The sequence below is a fragment of the Podarcis gaigeae genome (genome assembly GCF_964106915.1).
Source record: "Podarcis gaigeae genome assembly, chromosome: 3".
Taxonomy (NCBI): Eukaryota; Metazoa; Chordata; class Lepidosauria; order Squamata; family Lacertidae; genus Podarcis; species Podarcis gaigeae.
The window spans coordinates 2,185,453-2,207,391 of NC_139680.1; the positions used below are offsets into that span (position 1 = coordinate 2,185,453).

At 40.4% G+C, this 21,939-nt stretch overlaps 2 protein-coding genes across 17 annotated transcripts in view; one reads left to right on the top strand and one right to left on the bottom strand.

Moving 5' to 3' along the window:
- The window catches only part of RUNX2 (RUNX family transcription factor 2), a gene marked incomplete at its 5' end in the record, with an annotated part of 222,332 nt that extends 219,565 nt beyond the window's left edge, over window positions 1-2,767 (bottom strand). For 2 of the 9 annotated variants that reach the window (XM_083730379.1, XM_083730374.1), the window contains 2 exons: window positions 1,923-2,045; window positions 2,266-2,763. In XM_083730379.1, the coding sequence (XP_083586505.1) occupies window positions 1,923-1,980 (58 nt within the window). Of the gene's footprint in view, window positions 1-1,922; window positions 2,046-2,265 lie in introns of all 9 variants that reach the window. The other 7 variants (XM_083730377.1, XM_083730376.1, XM_083730372.1 and 4 more) reach the window with 7 other exon arrangements.
- SUPT3H (SPT3 homolog, SAGA and STAGA complex component) overlaps window positions 1-21,939 on the top strand; it is a 215,988-nt gene that overhangs the window by 53,249 nt on the left and 140,800 nt on the right. The window lies entirely within an intron of this gene.

The window sequence follows — 21,939 nt, forward strand, 5'->3', positions numbered from 1 at the left end:
CTTCCAGGTAGTTTAAAGATCCACCCAAATTAGGGGAATTAAGTAGCCAGCCCTACATGTTATGAAAACTTTAGCCAACTATATTTCTTGTAATCTCATTTGGGATGTTAAAAGCAGAAGAAAGTTCACATATATGTGTTTCCTGTTGTAAACACTGGGATAATGTGGTCTGGCTACACTTGCGCTGTGCTTCATTAAGCCAGAGGTTTGGGTGAGAAGAAAAAACCTTGCCGCTTTTAAAAGCCTCAGGTTTTTCTGTTGCTATATTTTAGCATGCTGGCTATCTAATTACAGTGTAACTCAGTGTGACGAACTTCCAGAAAGTAGGGTTCTGAAGCATAGGACTATGTAATGCATCAGATGTGTTTGTATATCAGAAATGAAGTCGGTCCCTGTGTTGCATGAGCGGAAGAAGCCTTGCTTCATGTCTAATTGTGCTCACGGATGGCAGTGGAGTCATGGGCTTCAGCAAGAGCCGCTTGGAATAATGTGTGAAGTAGGAGGGGGCAAGGGAACTCCCACCACCAGCCAGCAGATACAATGCAGCTCAACGTGCCTTTCAGTAGGAATCAGGGTGGTCCTTTTTTCTTCTTTGAAGGAGCAAGGAAATTCAGTTGCTTACAACCCAACATAGTTTTGAACTAAAATGGACAACGTTAAGAAAATACTGTAAGTGATTTGCATTTCCCACCTCAGTTATGCTATATCTGTTGTTTAGATACTTTTGAACAGGTAGTTTTGTAGCATTTCAAAGGAGGCAAAACATCTCTGATCACTGGTCAAAGGACGACGATTGGCCTTTGAGATTGGGCAGTGTTTTACTGCATCTTTGAAAGCTAAATCTCAGCTGCACTATAAACTCAGTAGTTTCCCAGCTTCCTTGCTATATTATGTATTTTTTTAAATAAATAAAAGTGGCCATTTTTATTTCATGTGGTATTTATGTATGTACTGACATAATTTCAAAAACAGATCTTCGACAGGAAAGTTCAAAGGGCTGTTAGAGGTGCTGTTGTTTTACAGCTTGAGAACTTTCTTCATGTTTTGACATTCACATAGGTGGACTATATTTGCCGATTAAACTTATTATCCCAATATGATATTTTAAGATGTCTACTTTAACAGGCATGCTTTGCAGAGCTTCTTTAAACATATTACTACTGTTGTAGAATCAGACTCATCTGCTGCATCTTTGTTCTCTTTTGCTACTTCCTAGTTTTGATGCCAAGGGGTTTATTAGCTTGTATGCATGCTTATTTAGAACAGCATAATTGAGTCCTTGTAACCTGATGCATTTGTAAAATTGTTTTCTTATGTAGGGGAAAAAACACAACTCTACAGAAACTAATACTAAATATATTCGGTTCTATATACACAAGTTGGAAAAGACTATGACCTTGGAAGTAAGTTTCAATTGAAAACAGTAAGATTTACATACACTTAGAGCAAAAAATTGAGATGCCAGCTGGTATGTGTGTGAATGAAAAATTATATGGCTATTTTTCCTTGCCTTAATAATTTTCGTATGATATTGAGTACTGTGGAAATCAACCCCAATAGCCTGCTGCAATGACTTTTGTGACATTAGAACTCTCAGAGAGCTGGCTCTTTTTTTCTAGGTCCCATGGTTAGCATATTTGCTCTAAATTCTGAATTCTGATTTTACTGCTTGGTCCATATACACAATGCGTAGTGAATCACAGAAAGGTGAGCACACCTGCTATCTGAGCAATAGTGGGTACAGTAAAGTATATTAACTCCCAACTGTGCTTCCCATTTTAAAAAAAAATTAAGTATGTTGCCATCATGTTTATTTTCACTTCATTCAAATAGTGGTTTTAAAGAACAAGGTAAAATGTAAACAGCATACCATTTGTGGCAATCAGTAATATTTTGTAATATGTGAAAAAACCAGCACTTACCCCAGAAGAAGTTTTGCTGACAAGGTGTCACTGAGCTGAAGAGACTGTTCGATGCCATTGTTTTCCCCTCCCCTCACACAGCGTGTGTTATCTTCTGGTGCAAATACTGCTTGAAGCCTTATACTGAAATCACAAACCATAGCCAAACTTTGTTTCAGTTTTATAGCATGCCTGGAGTACATAGGTTCTATACTTTTCTCCTCTTATCAAAAAATTCTGAAACGCTGGTAAGATGTGAAAAGCAAAGCAAGGAATGAAAAAAAGAGAAGAGAAGAGAAAGAAAATAAGCAAATATTTGACAGATCTACTATTACTGAATAGACTGTGGTTTGAGAGCACTTACTGACTCTGTTGGTCTCGGTGGCTGCTGGTGACCTGTTGAGATTAACCATTTAAAAACCAAAGGCTTCTTGCTGCGTCCTTCTGGAGAAAGTTTGCACCGCACTTGTGGTTCTGTGGTTGTTTGTGAGGCGAATGAAGCATTCACACAATCCAAAAAAGCAAAAGCTTTTAAAACTCCTTTTTTTGCAAGCACTGTTACTGGAGAGACAGAATCATGTGGTTTGTGACATCATAGTAGTCAAGTAAAGTGGGACTGCCCAACACTGTGGCTTTTCCTTTCCTCCCCCCTTTTAAAGTTTGACAAAAGCCCCGTGGTAAGGCCCTTCCTGGCATCCAGAAGGATATAGCTTTTTAATTTTTGTGACTCATGAGGATTTGGAGAGCATACAAAATGCTGAAAGAGCATAAACTTCTGTGCCGTTTAAAGCATATGGACAGCAGAACTTCATTTATACTCTCCCAAGTTTTCCTTCCCCTCTCTCTCTCTCTCTCTCTCTCTCTCTCTCTCTCTCTCTCTCTCTCTATTTCTCCCTCTCCCCCACCCCCTCCTTATTGTGTCTGTGGAGAAGTATACCAGAATTGGCACAAATGTCTGTGTGAAATTCTGAACAACAGTGATGATTTACAATAATTTACATCTTTGGATTGTATCACGATCTTTGGGTCTGCTTCATATTTGCTGGTTCGCTGGATTCCCTTCTGTTTTTCTTTTTCTTCTTGTCTTCCTCTGCTTGTGAATCTGTAACTCATTGTAAGAAACTTTACCTTTCCTCAAGTTCTACCAGCAGACTGCTTACTGGGGGCTGTGTTTTTGGGGCTATAATTGGCTGTCACTGAAGTGTTAGTCTGGGGATTCCTTTGCAAACCTTAAATCATGTCTGTCTAGGTTACGTGCTCCCAAGGCTAGTTGGCAGCTTTATGTAATGAACATTAAGTGCAATTATATGTCAGCCTTTTCTGTTTCGTAGAGATCCTGTCATCTGCATATTGTGACTTACACATTTTAAAGCAGAGACAGGGAGGATGTAATATACAAGATATTTGATACAACTTGTGATAGTAGTTAAGGGGAAATGTACTTAATGCATTTGAGAGAAAAGGAACAGTGCTTGCTTTTCCAAAAGGAATTTCTCTTAACAGATTTCGGCAGTCAATGGGAATGCTTGCTTTGAAAGTGAGCACCGATCTGGTACATATGCTCAGGGTGGGCACTTAGGCATGCACCTTTCATATGGTCTCTTTAGAGGTGTCAAAATACAGTCGCCTACCAGAAACTTCAGCTATGCTAGTGCGCATAGTTAAAATGAATGTGGTGTTCTGGGTGTAATTTGGGCTTAATTTTTTTTTTTAATTGCAGGATGCTGTGCACACTACAGAATAACATGCAGAGACACTAGCATGGTAGTGTTTTGATTTGCTCATTTGTGTTAAGAACAAAATTGGAAACATCTTTGAGAAACTGTATGTTCCCTGGCCTTGTTCATTTGTTTTTATAGCTTATTTTGTTAAAATGGTCACAGGCTATTGATAGTTTATTTCCATAGATTTAGCAGCATTATTGGAGGATTGAGCTAATTGTGGCAAAATACTGAGTGGTGTCCACTTTCTAAGTGTTTTCTAACATTTGGCTGTGACATTTCTCAGATGCATAATATTTGGCGTCCTTTCTGTTCCACTTGCTCTCTAAACAGGATAGCAACTGGAAATGCCAGACAGGAAAGTGATGCTGGGGGTGAAGTGGGCTTGTAAAATTACATGGGGTGGGGGTGATAATGGATCAGGGAGAGCAAGGGGGGGGCAAAAACAGGACACCTTGGAGGGAGGAAATGTACATTAGATTGCAAACATCTTATGTTGACCATAATTTATTACATATATTTATGCACATCATTACTTTCCCTCTCTGTTTGAGGTACATTGAATTGTTCTTGGATTGCCTGTGTGCTTATGGCAATCTCTTACCTCCCCTCTTAAGACCATCATCTAATGCCTGAATTAGCTTGCATAAAGAAAGTCAAATCATTTGAATTGTGACACAATCAAATGAAGTAATAGAAAAAATAATATAAATGATGTAAAAGATATGTACTTGTTACTGCTTGAGTCTATGCATGGTTACTTGGAAGTAAGCCGCACTTAATCTCCCCAGGATTTCATTCTTTACCCTGCTATCCTAAACATGTCTGTTCAGAAGCAGGGCCCATTGAATTCAATGGTGTTTATTCCTAGGTTAGTGTGTATAGGATTGCAGACATAGTAAGCAGATTTTATTTGTGAGCATAAATTGTGAGTGTTGCTTTGATTGAAATTTTTGATAAATAAAGTTGTAGCTAAGCTGTATCCTGACTTATTAATGAAATCCGCAGTTCTCACAACAACCTGACTATATAATTTTTTTAAAAACTTGCATTATGTAATTGCGCATCAATATGAGTGCCGCTGTTTATGTCACTTCAGTGTATTTCTTCATATTTCCTTCTGTATACTTTGCCTAATGTTATGGCTTTGAAAATTCATGCTCCCCCCCCCCCTCGCTGATGATATTGCCCTATTGAGTTGACTTTCTCCATAGTCTTTGCTTAGGGAGGCAAGATAGGTGTAAACATAACAAAAAATCACCTTTGTGCTACTGTGTAATTGAAATAGGTATTTCAGTGTACTTTTTGCAGTTGTATTTTTCATTCATTTGTTGTATGAATGGATTCCTTATTTGCTCTCGTCAAATCAATAACTATGCTGAATAAAATTTTATAAGAGCAATGGCAAATTATCTGTTGCACTTAGATATAAGCACTACTTTATGATTTATCTCATCAAAAATGGCTTGTGCTTCTTGGAAAGGAAGAATGAGAGACATCAATATGTAGGAAAAAAATCTTCATAATTCAGCTCATTTTTATTTCTAAAAGAGCTATTCAGTGATAAATATATAATTTTATTTCCAAAGTAGAAATACTTGTGAACCATCATCAGTGATAGTTTCATTGTTTCATTCAGAAATCATCATGAATGATTGTCTCTCTAAGAACTCTGAGAAATTCCAGAAATTTCTGGTGCAACTTAGTAGCAGCAACTGCAAACATGGGCTTTTTGGTATGTCTATTTTTTCTTAAAAATTAAATATTCATTTTTATTAATTGAATTGTCCTGTTGGTGTGTTTGACCATAAACGGAGGCATGTGGCAGACGGGCGGAATGGAAATAGCACTCATCCTGTATAACCTGCATTCCAGCAGGTAGAGGAGTCGGGGGGGGGGTCATCTGCCACCTGGTGCTAAAAGCAAAGGCAGAAAAGTGACCTGTGCAACTGCATTTGCTGTTTTGCTATGAAATCATGAACAAGTTGACTGTTTGCCACTCATATAGCCACTTGAACCACAAAATGTTCAAAATTTGGAAAACCTGTAATCTTCACTTTTTGCATGGTGTTTAAACATTCTCGTGTGTTCACTTTAAACAGTGTGTGTGTTGTAAATGGTATGTTTAAAAAGTTTATTTGTCCCAAAGAAGTTTGTTTTTATAACAAGTTTGGACAGTTTTTTTGGCTACTTATCCTTGTTTTAATATCATATAGACGATGATTCCAATTTTGCCACAATAAGTAACAGAGACACAAACTAGCAGACATGACTGTTTAAGTTCAGACTCCATCAGAGTTGACTGTTTAAAGGCATCAAATGACTTTATCGCTTTTCTTTGTACTCTAGCATTCTCAGCAAATGAAACTTTTTATCTTATAATTGTCTCTTCTTAATTTATTTAGCATACTGCTTCAAGTTGTAATGTATAATTATAGTATTTCAGCATTTTGCATCAACATGTTTCTGCCGGGACTTGAACTGACAATTGTGGAATAGATTAGATATTGCCAACGGTGTGTTTGTCACAGGGAAAATAATACTTTCACCCCAAATACAAGACAACTAACTGGAGTACTTCTGTTATGATTAGTTGCCTAAAGCAGCGGTGGCTGATAAGAGCTCCCTCTGCCTTTGAAGGTGTTCTGTGCATTCAAGGAATCTTAGGGCATTTTCTCTCCTGAGAGTGCTCTTTCATTCCTCTTACTTTTCCATTTCCCTTTCTGCTTACATATTGAATAGCCTAGCACCACTAAAAGGTTAATTTCAGAAGCTGGATGAAATGTAATTTTTTAGAATTTCTCTCTAGTGTAAGTATATTGACAGAGGCTTGGGGGTTTGTTTTGTTTTTTGCTGTGCATTCTTTTCTTGTTATTTTTAATCACATTTGTATCCTTCTAAGGAACTTAGGGTGGCATAAACTGAATTTTTCAATGCTTTTATCATTGCAACAGCACTGTGGGATGTTATGGTGAGAGTTATTGACTGGCCCAATAGCACCCATTGAGCTTCATGGCTGCCAAAGGGATTTGAACCTGTCTGTCTCTGGTCAGTGCACAATATTTTTTGAACACCGTTGCAATGACATCCTCACTGCATCACATTAACACTTTGGCATTAAAGATTACTTAAAATGGGCATCCCTAAAATAGATCAAGGTCTCATTCAAGCAGCAGTCCTTTTGGAAATTATTGGGGGGAAATGCCGCCTCCTCTCCTACTCCGACCCCTGGTCTGTTGAGCTCAGCATTGCCTACTCTGGCAGGCAGCCGCTTTCGAGGGATTCAGGCAGGAGTTTCTTCCTGCTCTGCCTGGAGATGGTGGGGGTTGAACCCGGGACCTTCTGCTGCTGAGCCTGAGCTCTTCCACGGCTCCTTCTCTCCCAGGCCATAGTCCATCCACTGGCAAGTGCAGAATGGATGGGAGCCCAGTCTGTTCTTCCCCTTCCAACTTGACTGCTCTTTGAGGGAAATTGGAGATAGTATGGGGTAATTTTTGTCCCCTCGTTGGAGGAAGGCTTGAGATCTTTTCTCCCCCTTTTGACATGCTCTAAAGTATAGCTGAGTCTAGGAGGAGGAATGCCTCCATAAAGCTTCAAATCCGCAAATTTTCTATCCTTGTGTTCAATCGGTGCACAGAGGAGAAATGGAATCATGATTTTTTTCCTACATTAGAAGGACAGGATGTGAGAACGGGCTCTTAGCTCATCCAGCTGCACATACCTAGAGGCCATTAAGACGTGCTGCTCACCTTGTGTCAGTCAGACGCAGCACCAGGTTGAGGCTGCACCAGAGGCTGTGAGAAGGAAAACTCTCTCTGCCTCCTGGATGTGACTGGGAGACAGCTTGTGTAATCTGCTAGATCCTCTGCAGTCCTCTGGAGAGAGGGACTTCGGAGGAAGCCTCCAAGTTCCTGTGTCCTACTAGGCTGTGGTCAGCAACTCTGACATCTGCTTCCTCAAGACTCTTGGCTCCCCAGCTGAAACTCAGGAGTTGAGGCTGGGGAAAATGTCCAGCTTCTCCTGTGTTTTCCTTGGCTGCAGCATAAGTGGGGCATTCACCCTCACATCATTTCCCAAAGGAAAGGAGCCATTCTTATGAACTTTCCAGCTACTGGAAGACAGAGCAACAGTTTGGCTTCTGAAAAGCGCAAGTGAGACATGTAACCTTAATTTGCAAGGAGCACTTCTTTTCTATTAACCTGACATTTCAGGGACAGAGTTTATTAGTAGATGGCAAACATTTTAACCCTTACCGCCAGACCTGCTGCGTGTGGTTCAGCTTGCTGTGTGGTTTGTGCTGAGCCATTTTCTCACCTCACAGGTTCACTGTGAAAATCATGCTAAATGTGCACCAGAAATGGTGGCATGCTAAATGTGCACATTTTCTTGTCATTGTTCTTACAAATTAATGCATTTTTCTGTGCGATTATTTTTCAGCATTTGTAGACTGTGTTAACATAGATTTTTATTCAAATACAGTCCTACTGGAAGCAGTTAGTTGGTTCAGGCCACTATCTTTTTTGCTTTATCCTCCAGTCTTATTTTTCTTTCAGACAGAAAATAAAGTCAACTTTGCACAAAATATGGGAAACTTTTCTCTCATAACAGTTGAGGATGTGGCTAGGTTAAAGCAGGAAACTGCTACCCACAATGCAATGTTACTTACACTACCACTTAATAAAATTTATTTCAAACATGCTACTGACAAAACCAAAGAAAAATAATATCCAAACTATGCTAGTTACTACTCTAAATATATCTTGGGAAAAGTGAAAGTAATCTCTGGAGCCTTTTAGCTCAGTGGATAGACTACTGCCAATAATTAAAGTACAGGAGTTTTCTCAGAAACTGGCAGACTGAACTATTTTTAGATAGCCGTGTCCCTAGAAAATTGGGCAACCCTCTTAACGTTCTCTATGAGCATTGTACTAATTGCTGGGTGGAGAAGGAGGTATGTGATGGCTTATGGATATTTACATATAATTTGAATTTGCTTTTTGAATCTATGTTTGCATTGTTTTTTGATTTGGTACTTGGAATTTATTTTCTTTTGCCATAGTCAGTTCCCCAACATCTTCAGTCCTGAACAGGTTAATGTTTGAACATTTTGGCCAGTTTGTGTTCTGACATGGGATTTTTTGTGTTTTGTGTTTATGTTCAGAAGGAAGATTAAAACATCTACTTTTCTTTTTTCACCCCCTGCCCCAATAATCCTCTCTAACCCTGCCATCATCTGATTCTACTAGCATATATTTTTTAATAAGATAGTTGATGCAAGAAGTGTCTTCATGTCTGTTACTGATGCCTCCAAAAGTAATGTTCCAGTGTAATCTCTGCGAATCAATGTGAAGTTACAAAGATGATAATTATAGAACTGGCATGGTTTTTCTGCATAAGTTTGTGTGCACGTTAAGGGTGATTCTCTGAAGGAAGAATTTTGAAGTGTTTCTTCTATAGTTAAGAGGTCTTATCAAGAACAGCTGCTGCTGTTCTGTGGATCACACCCATGGACTCATGGTGGTCTGCTGCACAACGTTCTTCAGCTTTGACAGGTGAGACAGAGACTCTCCAGTGCCACTGCTTTTGGATGACTCTAGCTGTGGTTGGAGAAAGTGCATCATGCCAAAATATATGGGTAAGACCACACACAGTCTTTAAAATAGTCATTGTAAGCTTATTTTTAGGCAATATGGTTCTTGACAGTTCTTTAAGTTGCATGCCAGTTTCACTGCTGCTTATAGATTTTTTTCATTTATTTTAGTAATTGCAATTGCAGATTTCAATCTGCATTTGTAAATCTACCTCACAGCATTTGCACAGGGGAAAAATACAAGCTAATTCCTTTAAAGCCTTGATAGAGATTCAGGTTGAAATATTATAGCTGAACGTTCATGTTACCCATAGTTTTCTGTCAGGGATTTAACGTTGAAGCCCTTCCTTGCAGAGGTGTAGTTAAGCAATAAACATTTGTTCCTGGCTTCAGATTTATACTTGTTCCAGATGCTTCAAGTGTATTGTAAAAGATGCATAGTTAGGACACAGACATGAAATCTGTTCAATAGAATTAATAGAAATCATTTTTAAATGTTCTATCACAAGAAACTGCTTTTGAATTGCCTATGGCATATTGAGACTATGCTTGACAGCTGATACATGTTCTACCTGGTAGATGTATTGGCAGACGGAACTTATTCTACCCCCCCCAAAAAAACCCCCCACCCCATAATACAATGATTTAAATGTCCCAGGGACGTTTAATAAGATTTTGAGATGTGGGTAGCAGAAACTACTATCCATAACTGTCAATTAACAATTGTGAATGTGTAACTGATTTTTTCCCCTTCACTTGTAGTTCTGAAATGATTGTGGCATCTGAATAATCAGCAAGTGGTTGCTTACCAGTCAAACACTCATTTTTTCCCCAAAAAAAGTATAAATGTTGGGGATGCTTTGTGAATAATGTATCAATGTGAATTATTCAACTAGTAGAAAAAGGAGATGGGGGCACAAAATAATTTGACTATAATGAAAACGGTTGTTGGGAGAGGAAGAGATTAATTTCAGTTTTTTGCTTGGACAGTTTCGCTCATTAATCTGGAAAGGCAGATGTCTAAAAGATTTTAAATTTTAGCAAAACAAGTAATTATATGTTTTGCCTTATGCTATCACTAATTGTTCTGCTAATTGTTACAAGGCATTAGGAGCACTGGTTTGATAATCCTCGTCTGTTTCATTAAGCAGGACTACACCTGAGTTTCACATTCAATCAGCAGTTAGGTTTGCTCAAGGCACCTTCTGCCCTCCTCCACAGAGGAATCGGTCAACCCTTTCTGAAAGGGGTTTGTGGTCAATAGCGGACTCTTGAAGCCAGTTCTCAGTTTGGGAATTATCTTTCTGGGTGCTTCTCAGATTGGAGCAACTCATTTCAAAGGGCTTGATGCTGTCACTAAAGAAACACCATTTAGTATCCCAGTTGCTGGGAATCACATGTGGACAAAATGGCTCTCATTTCCTGCTTCCAGGAAATTATTAAAATTGACAATAAACTCAAGCAAGCAAGTAGAAATAATAAATTAATAATAATAATAAATTTTATTTATATCCCGCCCTCCCCAGCCGAAGCCGGGCTCAGGGCGGCTAACAACACTAAAACAGCACAACATTATAAAAACATTATAAAAAGTGATTAAAATCAAAATTGATGGCAACCATAAACTAAAGTTTTGTATAGATTGCCAAAGGAGGGAGTCAGGCTGCGCCCTGACCAAAGGCCAGGTGGAACATCTCTGTCTTGCAGGCCCTGAGGAAAGATGTCAAGTCCTGCAGGGCCCTAGTCTCTTGTGACAGAGCGTTCCACCAGGTTGGAGCCGCAGCCGAAAAAGCCCTGGCTCTAGTTGAGGCCAGCCTAACCTCTCTGTGGCCTGGGACCTTCAAGGTGTTTTTATTTGAAGACCGTAAGTTCCTCTGTGGGACATACCAGGAGAGGCGGTCCCGTAGGTACGAGGGTCCTAGGCCGTATAGGGCTTTGAAGGTTCAAACCAGCACCTTAAACCTGATCCTGTACTCCACCGGGAGCCAGTGCAGCTGGTATAGCACCGGATGAATGTGATCTCTAAGCGAAGACCCCATAAGGAGTCTCGCTGCGGCATTCTGCACCCGCTGGAGTTTCTGGGTCAGTCTCAAGGGCAGCCCCACATAGAGCGAGTTACAATAATCCAGTCTGGAGGTGACCGTCGCGTGGATCACAGTGGCTAGGTCGGGGCGAGAGAGATAAGGAGCCAACTGCCTAGCTTGTCGGAGATGAAAAAATGCCGCCTTTGTTATAGCTGCAATCTGCGCCTCTCTGGTCCGTTTTTAAAGTATTGGCTAGGTAGTGGAAGGCAGGAGCTGGTCCTCCTCCCGAGGAAGAGAGTCTCTCAGTTCAGGTGGGGCCAAAGAGAAGGCACGCTTGCAGGCTCCACCCAGCAATCATCAGCCCAGTGAGTCAGTGCGGCTTGCAGGAGGGCACAATCTTTTAGGTAGCTGTGGCCTAGGAATCTAGAGCTTTAAAGGTAATCATCAGAACCTTGAATTGTGCCTGGAAACAAATTAGTAACCAGTGCAACCATTGTAACACGGGGGCAAAACACTCTTGCCACTACATACCTATTAACACCCTTGCTTTTTTGAGCAAATGAAGTTTCCAGAAGTTTTTCACAGACATATCCATGATACAGTAATTCAAGCTATATGCATCTAAGGCATGTGTCATTCTCTCTCTTTTTACTTCAATAAGTGTAAAAAAGTCATTTTGCCTTTTTATGTTGTCTTAAGCATTCTCAGGCATTTTAGGTCATTTGTTGTTTCTTTGTTGATTTACATGATCTTTTACTTATTAAAATAGGCTAAATATCATTTTGTTACTTTGTGGTACCAAATTTTGTTTAGGGTGGGTTTGCTGCTGCCCTGGAGCAGAATTGTTTATATATTCGTTTCAAGAAAAATGATACCAGGCTTTTGAAAAATGAAACACTTGTAAAAGTTTGTGGCATCTCTACAAGTTAAACATATATTGATGAAAGCACTATGAAGAATACCTAATTTGGATATACTTCAGACAAATTACAAAGAAATCACTGAGGGTTTTGGATTGTGGGCAGGAAGAGAAAGGTTGGTAGTTTAGCTTTCAGTTTTATCCCCCACCCCCTGTTCCGTCTAAAGAGCTTGGGCAAATGACTTCTGTTTACAAGTTATACTTTTTCTGGCATTGGTGGAAGATGATATTCTACTTGCTTGTATATATGAATGCAGAGGTTTGTTTTCTTAACTGTGTTTGGAATATTCTTTGTACCTGAGGTGTCAGTATTAATCTGCTGCATGAATGAAAATGGTTATGTTCAAGTATTATAGTTTTGGTTTCATAAAATACTTTATAGCACCCCAATGTGCGGTCCTGAACGTGGGCTGTACTTTTTCATTTCAAACAATAAGCAGAATTGGCTTTATTTGACTAAATCACTTTAGACTGCAGGGGTAGAAACAAATATTTGAATGCTTTCCGGCAAGAACAACCCCCCTCCCTTATTATTAAGGGAAGGCCTCTGCCTAGTCTTCTTCCAACAAGCTGTTTCTCTCTATCAAGGATGGGAGACTCACCCCCTCCAGATGTTGGACTTCCAACCCCTTATCACCCGCAGCTTGCATGGCCAAAGGTCAGAGATGATGAGAGTTGTAGTCCCCCAGCATCTGGAGGGTCTCAGGTTCCCTCTCCTGCTCAGGGACATTCGAGTAATGTGGGAATATTCCCGCTCACACCTGCAGCCTCAGGAGCACAGGCTGGGGAAAGCTTTACCTCTTGATTCTGCTGATTTATGTAAACTGAGTAAGAGGACTGTGCCCATGTCATTCTGTCACATCTTATTTCCTTTATATACACGTCTGTTAAATCCAGCAAATTTAACCTCAATGAAACAGGTGAAAATGGACAAACTAGAAGATTTAAACTCATGCAGATGAAATGTTTAGCTCTTATTTTGCCATACATTTTGCACATGATGTATATGTTTCTTAAATGCTTCCTATTATTTGAAAGGATAATGCAGGTGGCTCAGTTTTCCTTGGCTGAGAGAGTTCACCAGCAGCTAGTCTGGTCCTCTCTAGGGGCTCTTCCGTAATTTGGCATTCTCTGAAGGTTAAAGATTTTTTTTTTATTTGTTCTTTGATCTTTGTAATCCGGAAGTGAAGTCATTCCCTCCTTTCTGTGCAGGCTTCCAAAAATGCCTTGACTTTTCTTCATCTTTCCCAGCTGACGAAGTCTTCTCTGCTCCAGTCCTTTGTCTGTGCTTAACAAGTTTCTTCACATTCTAGATTTCACCCCCCCCCACCCCCACCAGGTCTCTGCTACTGTGTAAGCTTGTAAGCAGATGTCTTGCAGGGTATGAAGTGTCACTTTAATTCTGTTTACTAAACTTTGCCTATAGACCCTTTCAAAGTGTAGTCACAGATCTAATTTTGTGCTGTGCATTCATTCCTGTTTATTGCCCTATAAAAAGCACCACTTTGAAAAGCGCTTAGAAGTCTTTTTGAATGCAAGACATTTTGACTGAGATCAACATTTCGTTGTTAACAGCTGTGATTCTGTAAGCTACTGTTAGTGGTTTCTAGAAGCTAATTTGTCAGCTAGCTGGCACACTGAGCTCATTTGCCAAAATTAGGGCTTGTCATCTGCCCCATCATAATTTATGAACAGGGTTGGGAGAGAAATTTGTTTTGCTTGCATTTTTATCTGGACACACCAAATTTGCACTTCTTGAACTAATATATGAACTGAAGCACACCTCTCAGGCTGAATTCTGTGACACAGTTCTCCAACCAAAGGATGCGCAGGAAATGCATATGTTAGTGAAACGTGCATACAAAATTGTGTATATTGTGAAAATGATGCACAAGAATGCATTTTATTACGGAAAATTGCTTGCGAAAATGCATTTACGAGTCAGAATTGCATAAAAAAAATGAGTATATTGGGGAAAATGTGTACAAAATGTACAAGAAATGATAAAAAATTATTTTTTTAAAAAAATCACAAACATAGGCAAAAATGAGAAGTGGAGAGAAATGGAAATGTAAAGATGTATCCATCCCTATTTGTTGAAAGGACAGAGTCATCTATCTGCAAGTAATTCCCCGCCTTCAAACTTATTTTATTCATTTTTCACAAAACCAAACCATAAACATTACATTGTGTCCAGTGTTGAAGCTTGCATTACGTATTTGCTGCAACTAAACAATACAAGAATGCTCTTTAGACAAATCAACTCTTTAGACAACTTAGATAGCTAGATAACTGGGAAGAGAGTTCGGGATTATTATTATTATCATTTAAATATAAATTGTCTGTCGTTGTTTTTCAATTTGATCCATTTACATGGTTTTGTATTTATTGTGGTTTTTTATGCATTGTGACTTGCTGTTACTTTTATTGATTATAGTTTAGTAATTATTTATTATAATTGTTAATGTTTATTTACTGATTTTTTATTTTATTGTGTACTATTATATTCTAATGGCTTATTGAATATTTATTCAATATACGTTGTTTATTTCAAATCTGTGTTTTTATTATTTCTTATGACTTTTTCATATTGGATCAGATTGTTATATGGTGTGTGATCTTTGTTATATATTCTGTTGTTTATATTTTTAGTGCAGTGGGAGGGACTGGTACTGATACTATCTGGGGAAAAATACGAGAATCTCGGTACTATTGATGTTTTTTATTACTGCAATGTGTCCAAGGCAGCTTAGGTTAATATGCTTAAGATTTTTTAAGATCCTATTGCATGCTTTATAAATATTTTATTGTTCCTTCGGCTTAACTGTTTAATATAAGATGTGAGAGTTAGTCCTAGATATTTTCAGCCGCCATGAGCTATGGCTAAGCACAGGTTAAAGGTAAAGGGACCCCTGACCATTAGGTCCAGTCGTGGCCGACTCTGGGGTTGCGGCGCTCATCTTGCTTTATTGGCTGAGGGAGCCGGCGTACAGCTTCCGGGTCATGTGGCCAGCATGACTAAGCCGCTTCTGGCGAACCAGAGCAGCGCACGGAAATGCCATTTACTTTCCTGCCGGAGCGGTACCTATTTATCTACTTGCACTTTGATGTGCTTTCGAACTGCTAGGTTGGCAGGAGCAGGGGTCAAACAACGGATTTGAACCGCCGACCTTCTGATCGGCAAGTCCTAGGCTCTGTGGTTTAACCAACAGCGCCACCCGCATCCCATAAGCGTAGGTTAAAGTAAAGGGTAAAGGGAACCCTGATCATTAGGTCCAGTCGTGACCAACTCAGGGGTTGCGCGCTCATCTTGCTCTATAGGCTGAGGGAGCCGGTGTATGTCCACAAACAGCTTCTGGGTCATGTGGCCGCTTCTGGCAAACCAGAGCAGTACATGGAAACGCCGTTTACCTTCCCGCCAGAGTGGTCCCTATTTATCTACTTGCACATGATGTGCTTTCGAACTGCTACGTGGGCAGGAGCAGGGACAGAGCAACGGGAGCTGACCCTGTCGCGGGAATTCGAACTGCTGACCTTCTGATCGGCAAGTCCTAGGCTCTGTGGTTTAACCCACAGCGCCACCCGCGTCCCGCTAAGCGCAGGTTAGAGAGAAGCTAATTGCAACCCTGTGTTCAGAATGACCAGAAGTGTTGTTGATTTGGAATAATTAATTTGAAAACCTGTCATTTTGTGGAATATGTCAAGTTGCTCCCATCTATAGGACAGGCCCTCCTGGGGGTGCCAGAGGATCAGGAGTGTGTCATCTGCAAACATGTTCGCTTGGTGTTCTACTCCCCTTTTACTGTAGTGTTCCCACAATGTTTTGCTGCAAGCACCTCTATAGCCACTGCAAACAGCAGCAGGGATGGAGGGCAGCCTTGATGTGTACCTCAAAGCAGGTCAGATACCGGGAAATCAAAACCATTAACCAAAATGACAGCTTGAGATGTAGAATAAAATTGTTGGATTAAGTGTAAAAATTTGGAGCCAAATTGCAGCTTGAAAAGTAGACATTTAAAAATGACCAGTCCACTCTATCAAAGTGGACCAGATGTCTTCCATTTGTGAAGCTCATTGACTGTATTCATGGCTGTTCTGATTGAGTTGGCAATGATATATTGCCCAATAAGTATATTAAGACTGTTCAACATTATTGCTGAGAATAACTTTGCATTGACATGAATGAGCACCATCAGTCTGCAGGACTCCTCTTGTTGGGTCTTTACCTGGTTTCAGTGGTAGAACAAGCATAGATGCATGCCAAGTTTGGGGCACAGAGCATCTCTCTAGTATAGAATTGCATAGTTTAGTCAACCATGGGGAAAGTTCCTTTAAAAAAATAACTAAATTGTTTTATAGAATTCCCCCGTGATCCAGCTCCGATGCCATGGACTGGCTCAATGCAAAGGGAGGCACCAGCTGGGAACCCCCATGGGAAGAAGGCTCAGAGCCAGGGGAGTGGTGGTGGCATGATGATGATGATGATGATGATGATGATGAGTGGTCAGAGGGAGAAGGTGCAAACTGGGGGGAGGGAGAGGTGTCAGAAGCTGAAGAGGTAACAGGGTTTAGTGAGCAGGAAGAGGCTGTGGCAGAGAGCAGTTCAGACTCTGAGGCTGAAGCGTTGCCATCTGTGAAAGGTTGAAGGGAATGCATCTGAGGATGAAATGGATTGCAGGTCTTCTAAGGAGCCTGTTGGTCTAAAAATATCAGGCCAGGGAAAGAAAAGGCCTCTTGGTTCAAATTATTTTAGCTGAACATTGCTGTGTTACACTGGCAGTAACAGTGTAAAAACAACCTTGCAGGCCAGTGGTACAGAAAAAGTATGTGCAGGGATTTCATTGATTTTGGGCATTTATATGCTACCCAACTAACCATACCCTCTAAGTCACTTATAAGTTTAAAAGATTAAAATACAAATATAGTCAATAAGATTAAGATTTTCATTCTGTTGAGCTGGGCTTGGATGCTGGCATCTGCCTTTTCTGAGATCGTCACCTCTCCTTTGTCCAGCCTGCCTTTCAGTCTTGTCCTCCACAATTTCTTTTCTCCAAACTTTATCGCTACCCCTTTATTCCAGTTGCGGGGGAATAAAGGCAGTTTAAAGTGGACTGGATGCATCTTGTGTCTGCATTTTTTCCATCCAATTGCCAGTCCATACTCCCCCCCCCTCGCTTCAATATGGATTTTCCCATTCTGCAGATAATCTAATTAGAAAAAATAAGATGTTATTGTCCACAGTCACTGCTGATGTGGATGCTCCTTCGTGCTTTTTTTGTAGTGGGAATTTTGTCATGTGTGAAGTGACTTTTGTCTGGGTGTTCTCTGTCACCACACTGCTGCTCATGTTGCCTCCCCACATTTTGCTTTGGGTGGCCTAAAGGTGAACAAAGACAGGGGCGTCCGTATGTTTGATAGATGCTCTCCTGTCTCCTCCCATTAAGGCACAGTGGTTTTCTGTGCAGGGGTGTGCTACTTTAGCAGTATCAGCAGTGGGAGATAAAAAAATTATATATGAATGAACAGCACAATAGGTGCAGTGTTTGGTATAAATCTGAAACAGTAAGTCGTAAATTCCTATAGGGCATTCCATTCAATTTTTTAAAGCAAACTGTAGAAAAATCATATTTAAATACTGGGTCATTCCAGGTTAAACTAAATAAATAATAATGAATGGCAGCTTAATGCTAGACTGTATGTTGAAAAAAACTGTGAATAGTTGGAAATTCATATACAGTATTAGTTTAATCTCTAATAAAAATCAGTGGAAGGGCTCGGCAGATCCCTTCTCATCCAGCCAAACTGGAGAATGCTGCTCACAGGAGTCTGCAAGCCTGACTTTACAATCGGAGTCCATGGGCTTCGTTTTTTCTTTTCTTTTCAATGGCGCTTCATGTGGCCTGAATTCCCTTCTTCAAAATGGGCAGGTTTCCCAGAGAAAATATGATACTACTTTACTAATCAGGATGGAGCCTTATCCTGCAATGGGACCTACATTTTGCTCTTTTTACCACATCATTTTTGTTTTCTATGCAGACGAAAATAGACACAGAGTAAACCAACCCCAGAAGTCAATTACAGGGTTTTATAGTGATGTACTGTGAAAAATTTGGTCATGTTTTTCATTATACGGAATGTTCTTTCCGAAGACATAAACAGAAAAGCACATATGTTTGATTTTTTATAAAAAAAAACTTTGCTTAGCATTTTAAAAATGTTGAAGATGGTTTTGGGCCATTCCAAATGATCAACATCTTAATTACAAGAAAAAATTGTGTGTAAAAGCAGTTATTGATTATAGTTATCCTCCTGTTGGATTTTGGTGCTTGATTCTTGTACCCCCCCAAATAAGTTTGAGTATTAGGTAAATTATTTTCTGTTCTTTTCTAATCAGAATCTAAGAGTACAACTAGTCTCTAGCTTACAGGATTTTTTTTTTAATTAAATTTAAGATGAGAACCAGACAAAATATTTTTCCCCAGGGGTTGTTTAACTTAACAGACTGTAATAAGGTGCAACTGAACAACTGTTGGAATTATATAATGTCACATAATGTCCTCTGTGGTATTTCATCTTCTTTTTGTAGACAGCTGCTTATATGGTGAAAACCTATAAATGTTTGCTGTACTGGGATATGGCTATGGGTGATAGGCTAGAAAGTCAAGAGAAGAGTTGAGCTTCAACAGGAGGAAATATGATTTAGAATATGATAGACAAAAATGGAGTGAAGAATTAGGGGTACAGATAACAAATGATATATGGGAGTCAAGTATAAAATCAACAGAAATAGCCTCTATGGATCTAAGACTAAGACTTATTCAATAGAAAATAATATTCAGAGCAAAACTATACCAGAAGAAAATAACAAGTCCAGACAACTGCTGGAGATGTGGGAGTAAAAATGCAAACTTAGTACATATGATGATTAACTGCCTGATGATAAGATCATTTTGGTGCAAGGTGAGGATATTTATAATAATAAAAAGAAATGTTATTTAGGGGAATTGAATTTAATTCTAAATTATATTCTGGAAACGTGGGAGATTTCAAGGGGTCCAGAGAAATGGATGTACCGTGCTATATTAGAAGCAAAAAACTTGTTTTCATGAATTGGAATAGCCGCAAAAAGATTCCATTGAGCACATGGATTGATAATATGGACAGACTAGCTACATACGAAGAACTGCATGTTGACGCAAAATAAGAATGGATAAATATGAAGAAATCTGGAATGAATATTTAAGAAATAAGGCGGATAATGGTGGGAAGTAGGGGGAGGAGAGAGAGGTGGGAAAATATTGTTTAAAAAGGTGTTGTCATAGGTATATCAGTGTATTCAAATCTGAATTGTCAAACTGTGTTATTATTGTTATTATGTTTTTTGTGGTATGTGTCTTTTGTGGTTGTTGTTTGTATTGAAAAAATGATTAAATAATTAAGAGAAGAGTTGAGCTTTAATGCAATAGCAAATGAAGGCCTGAATTTTAAGTATTTAGCAATCCAAATAAAGCAAGCTGATACTCGTTACTCTCTGATTTGATTGTCTGTTCATGAAGTTAAAGCTAGCTTTGGACAATCTTTTAGGGCCTTTGTGGAGAGACTAATGAAATGTCAAATTAAAGAACAAGCCAGTTTTTCCGATGCATATTAATTCAGCAAGAGGGCAGAAAACTTTATAAATAGAGGCTTCATTCTTAAACCTGACACTTTTGCTTCATTATAGTGAAATGAAGCTCCTCTCCAGGCTACTGTCCATTTACCGAACAGTCCATAGGAAAAACTTTTGAGCAATTGGCCCAGTTTGCCCAGGAACAGGTGTTATAGTCACAGAATGGTAGAGTTGGAAGGGGCCACGAGGGTCATCCAGTCCAACCCCCTGCAATGCAATGCAGGAATCTTTCACCCAACCTGGGGCTTGAACCCAGTTAACCTGGGATTCTCTGGCGCAATTCTATGGGACGTGAGAAAGATAGATAAATTATTATAATTCTCAGTATTTGAATATGAAACAAAATTGCTAAGTTTTATTTTATTTTTGCGTGTCGAGGTCCCCAGGACCACCCCAATAACTCACACATCACACAGAATTTTTGTTTAAGGTTTTTGGCATAATTTTGGCCACAACTTTATTAAAATACAAATTTGTGAGTGGTTGCTTAGGCATTGGTTGCGATTATCTGCCCCCACCATGGGGGACAGACTGACATTCCGCACAATGCGAAAGTCAGAATGGGGGAATACACTTGGGGGTTACGCGGAGCAGGGAACCTGCCCTCACCCCAAAGGCAACCAGGAGCTCATTGCTATGGCCTGAGCCCCCTTGACAGAGTGGACAAGCAATAGTTAGCCCCCAATTCCTTTAACGGAATCCCTTGCAGCAGCAGCAGCATTAGAGGGGCAGGCACAGCCAATCCATGCCCCTCAACCAACCAAACCATAAACCAATGCCTAACCGCCACCGAGCACTCAAGCTCGCCGCCAACCACTCACAGCTGCAACCCCACCTTCAAACCCAACACAACAGAATTTAACCTTGTGTCATTTCCCAACGGGGAAAGATGCACACCATCGTCCCTGAAAAGGACGGCCTCCTTGAAGGTGATATTGGGGTGCGCAATCACAGAACCACCATGAGCAATGACTGTTTTCATTGCCACCTTATTAACGCGCTTTCTGGCTCCTTCAGTGGCAGCTGGACAGCGACTGCCACGCCAGGTGCGCCTCTGCAGCAACTGGGACCAAAAAACTTTCACACCCAGTAAAAACTCTGCCAATTCAGCCAGGTCCTTTTGAACTGTAAAACGTAAAGAACAACAGTCCGTGGCAGGCAGATCATTTCCCCCTAACTGCAGCACGATAGCTGTAGGGGGCCCCTCCAACCTCACATGCTTCCGAACAAGGGGAAGCAATTGGGCCCACAGCATTCCAGGCCTGGACAGCCAAGACACTTGCGCGTGTTGAGGAAGGCCAAGACTGAGTCCAAGTCTAGACTCCCTTGCTCTGATACCGGCCCAGTAGACAATGCTGTGGCCCACAATGCGAACAGCAGCCACACCTAAGAGAAGACAAGCAAAATTAAGTATGGGTGATCAGCGATGTCTATGCACATATCCACAAAATGCATTGGACTTCCAAAGGCCCAAGTTCTTAATTCTTTCTACAGACAGTCCCCAATGAGCTGCTGTAGTGGCAGCACCATTGCGGAAAGAATGAGGGGCGTAACCTGTTGCTTTCAAACCACAAGCTGCAATCGCTTTCCGCATCATCTTAGCAAATTGATGCCTAGCCAATGGGGCGCCATCCTCATGAATAAGGAATGGACCCTCCCCCTGTGGCCTGAGATCCAAATACCTGGAGGTATCCTCAACCGGGCAAGGACCCTTATTCCCAGTGGCAGGCAGCCTAAGAGTGGCACCCCTGCCTAACTGGTCTGTCTTCGAATTCCGGATAAACAGGACCACCTCCAAAGGGGATAAAGTTACGTCCTGCAAAAGCAGTCCCCTTGACTCTCTCCCGCAGGTGAACTCCAATACCACCTCACCTACCCTCAGGGCGCCAAAAAGGCTAAAGAAAAGGCAGCTGAAAAAAGCCATGCTACATATTTGAACCAGCAAATGCTCCTCAACTTTAAGGGCATGCTGGTGAGCAAATCAAAAGTTATAGGCTTCCTTACCACAGGGGATAGAGTGCCCAGCCTACCCCAGCCTTGCACACCACAAATTTGGCGCAAGGGTCTTTATTAAAAAAAAAAAAAAAAAGGAAAAAAAAGGCTTTGCAGAAAAAG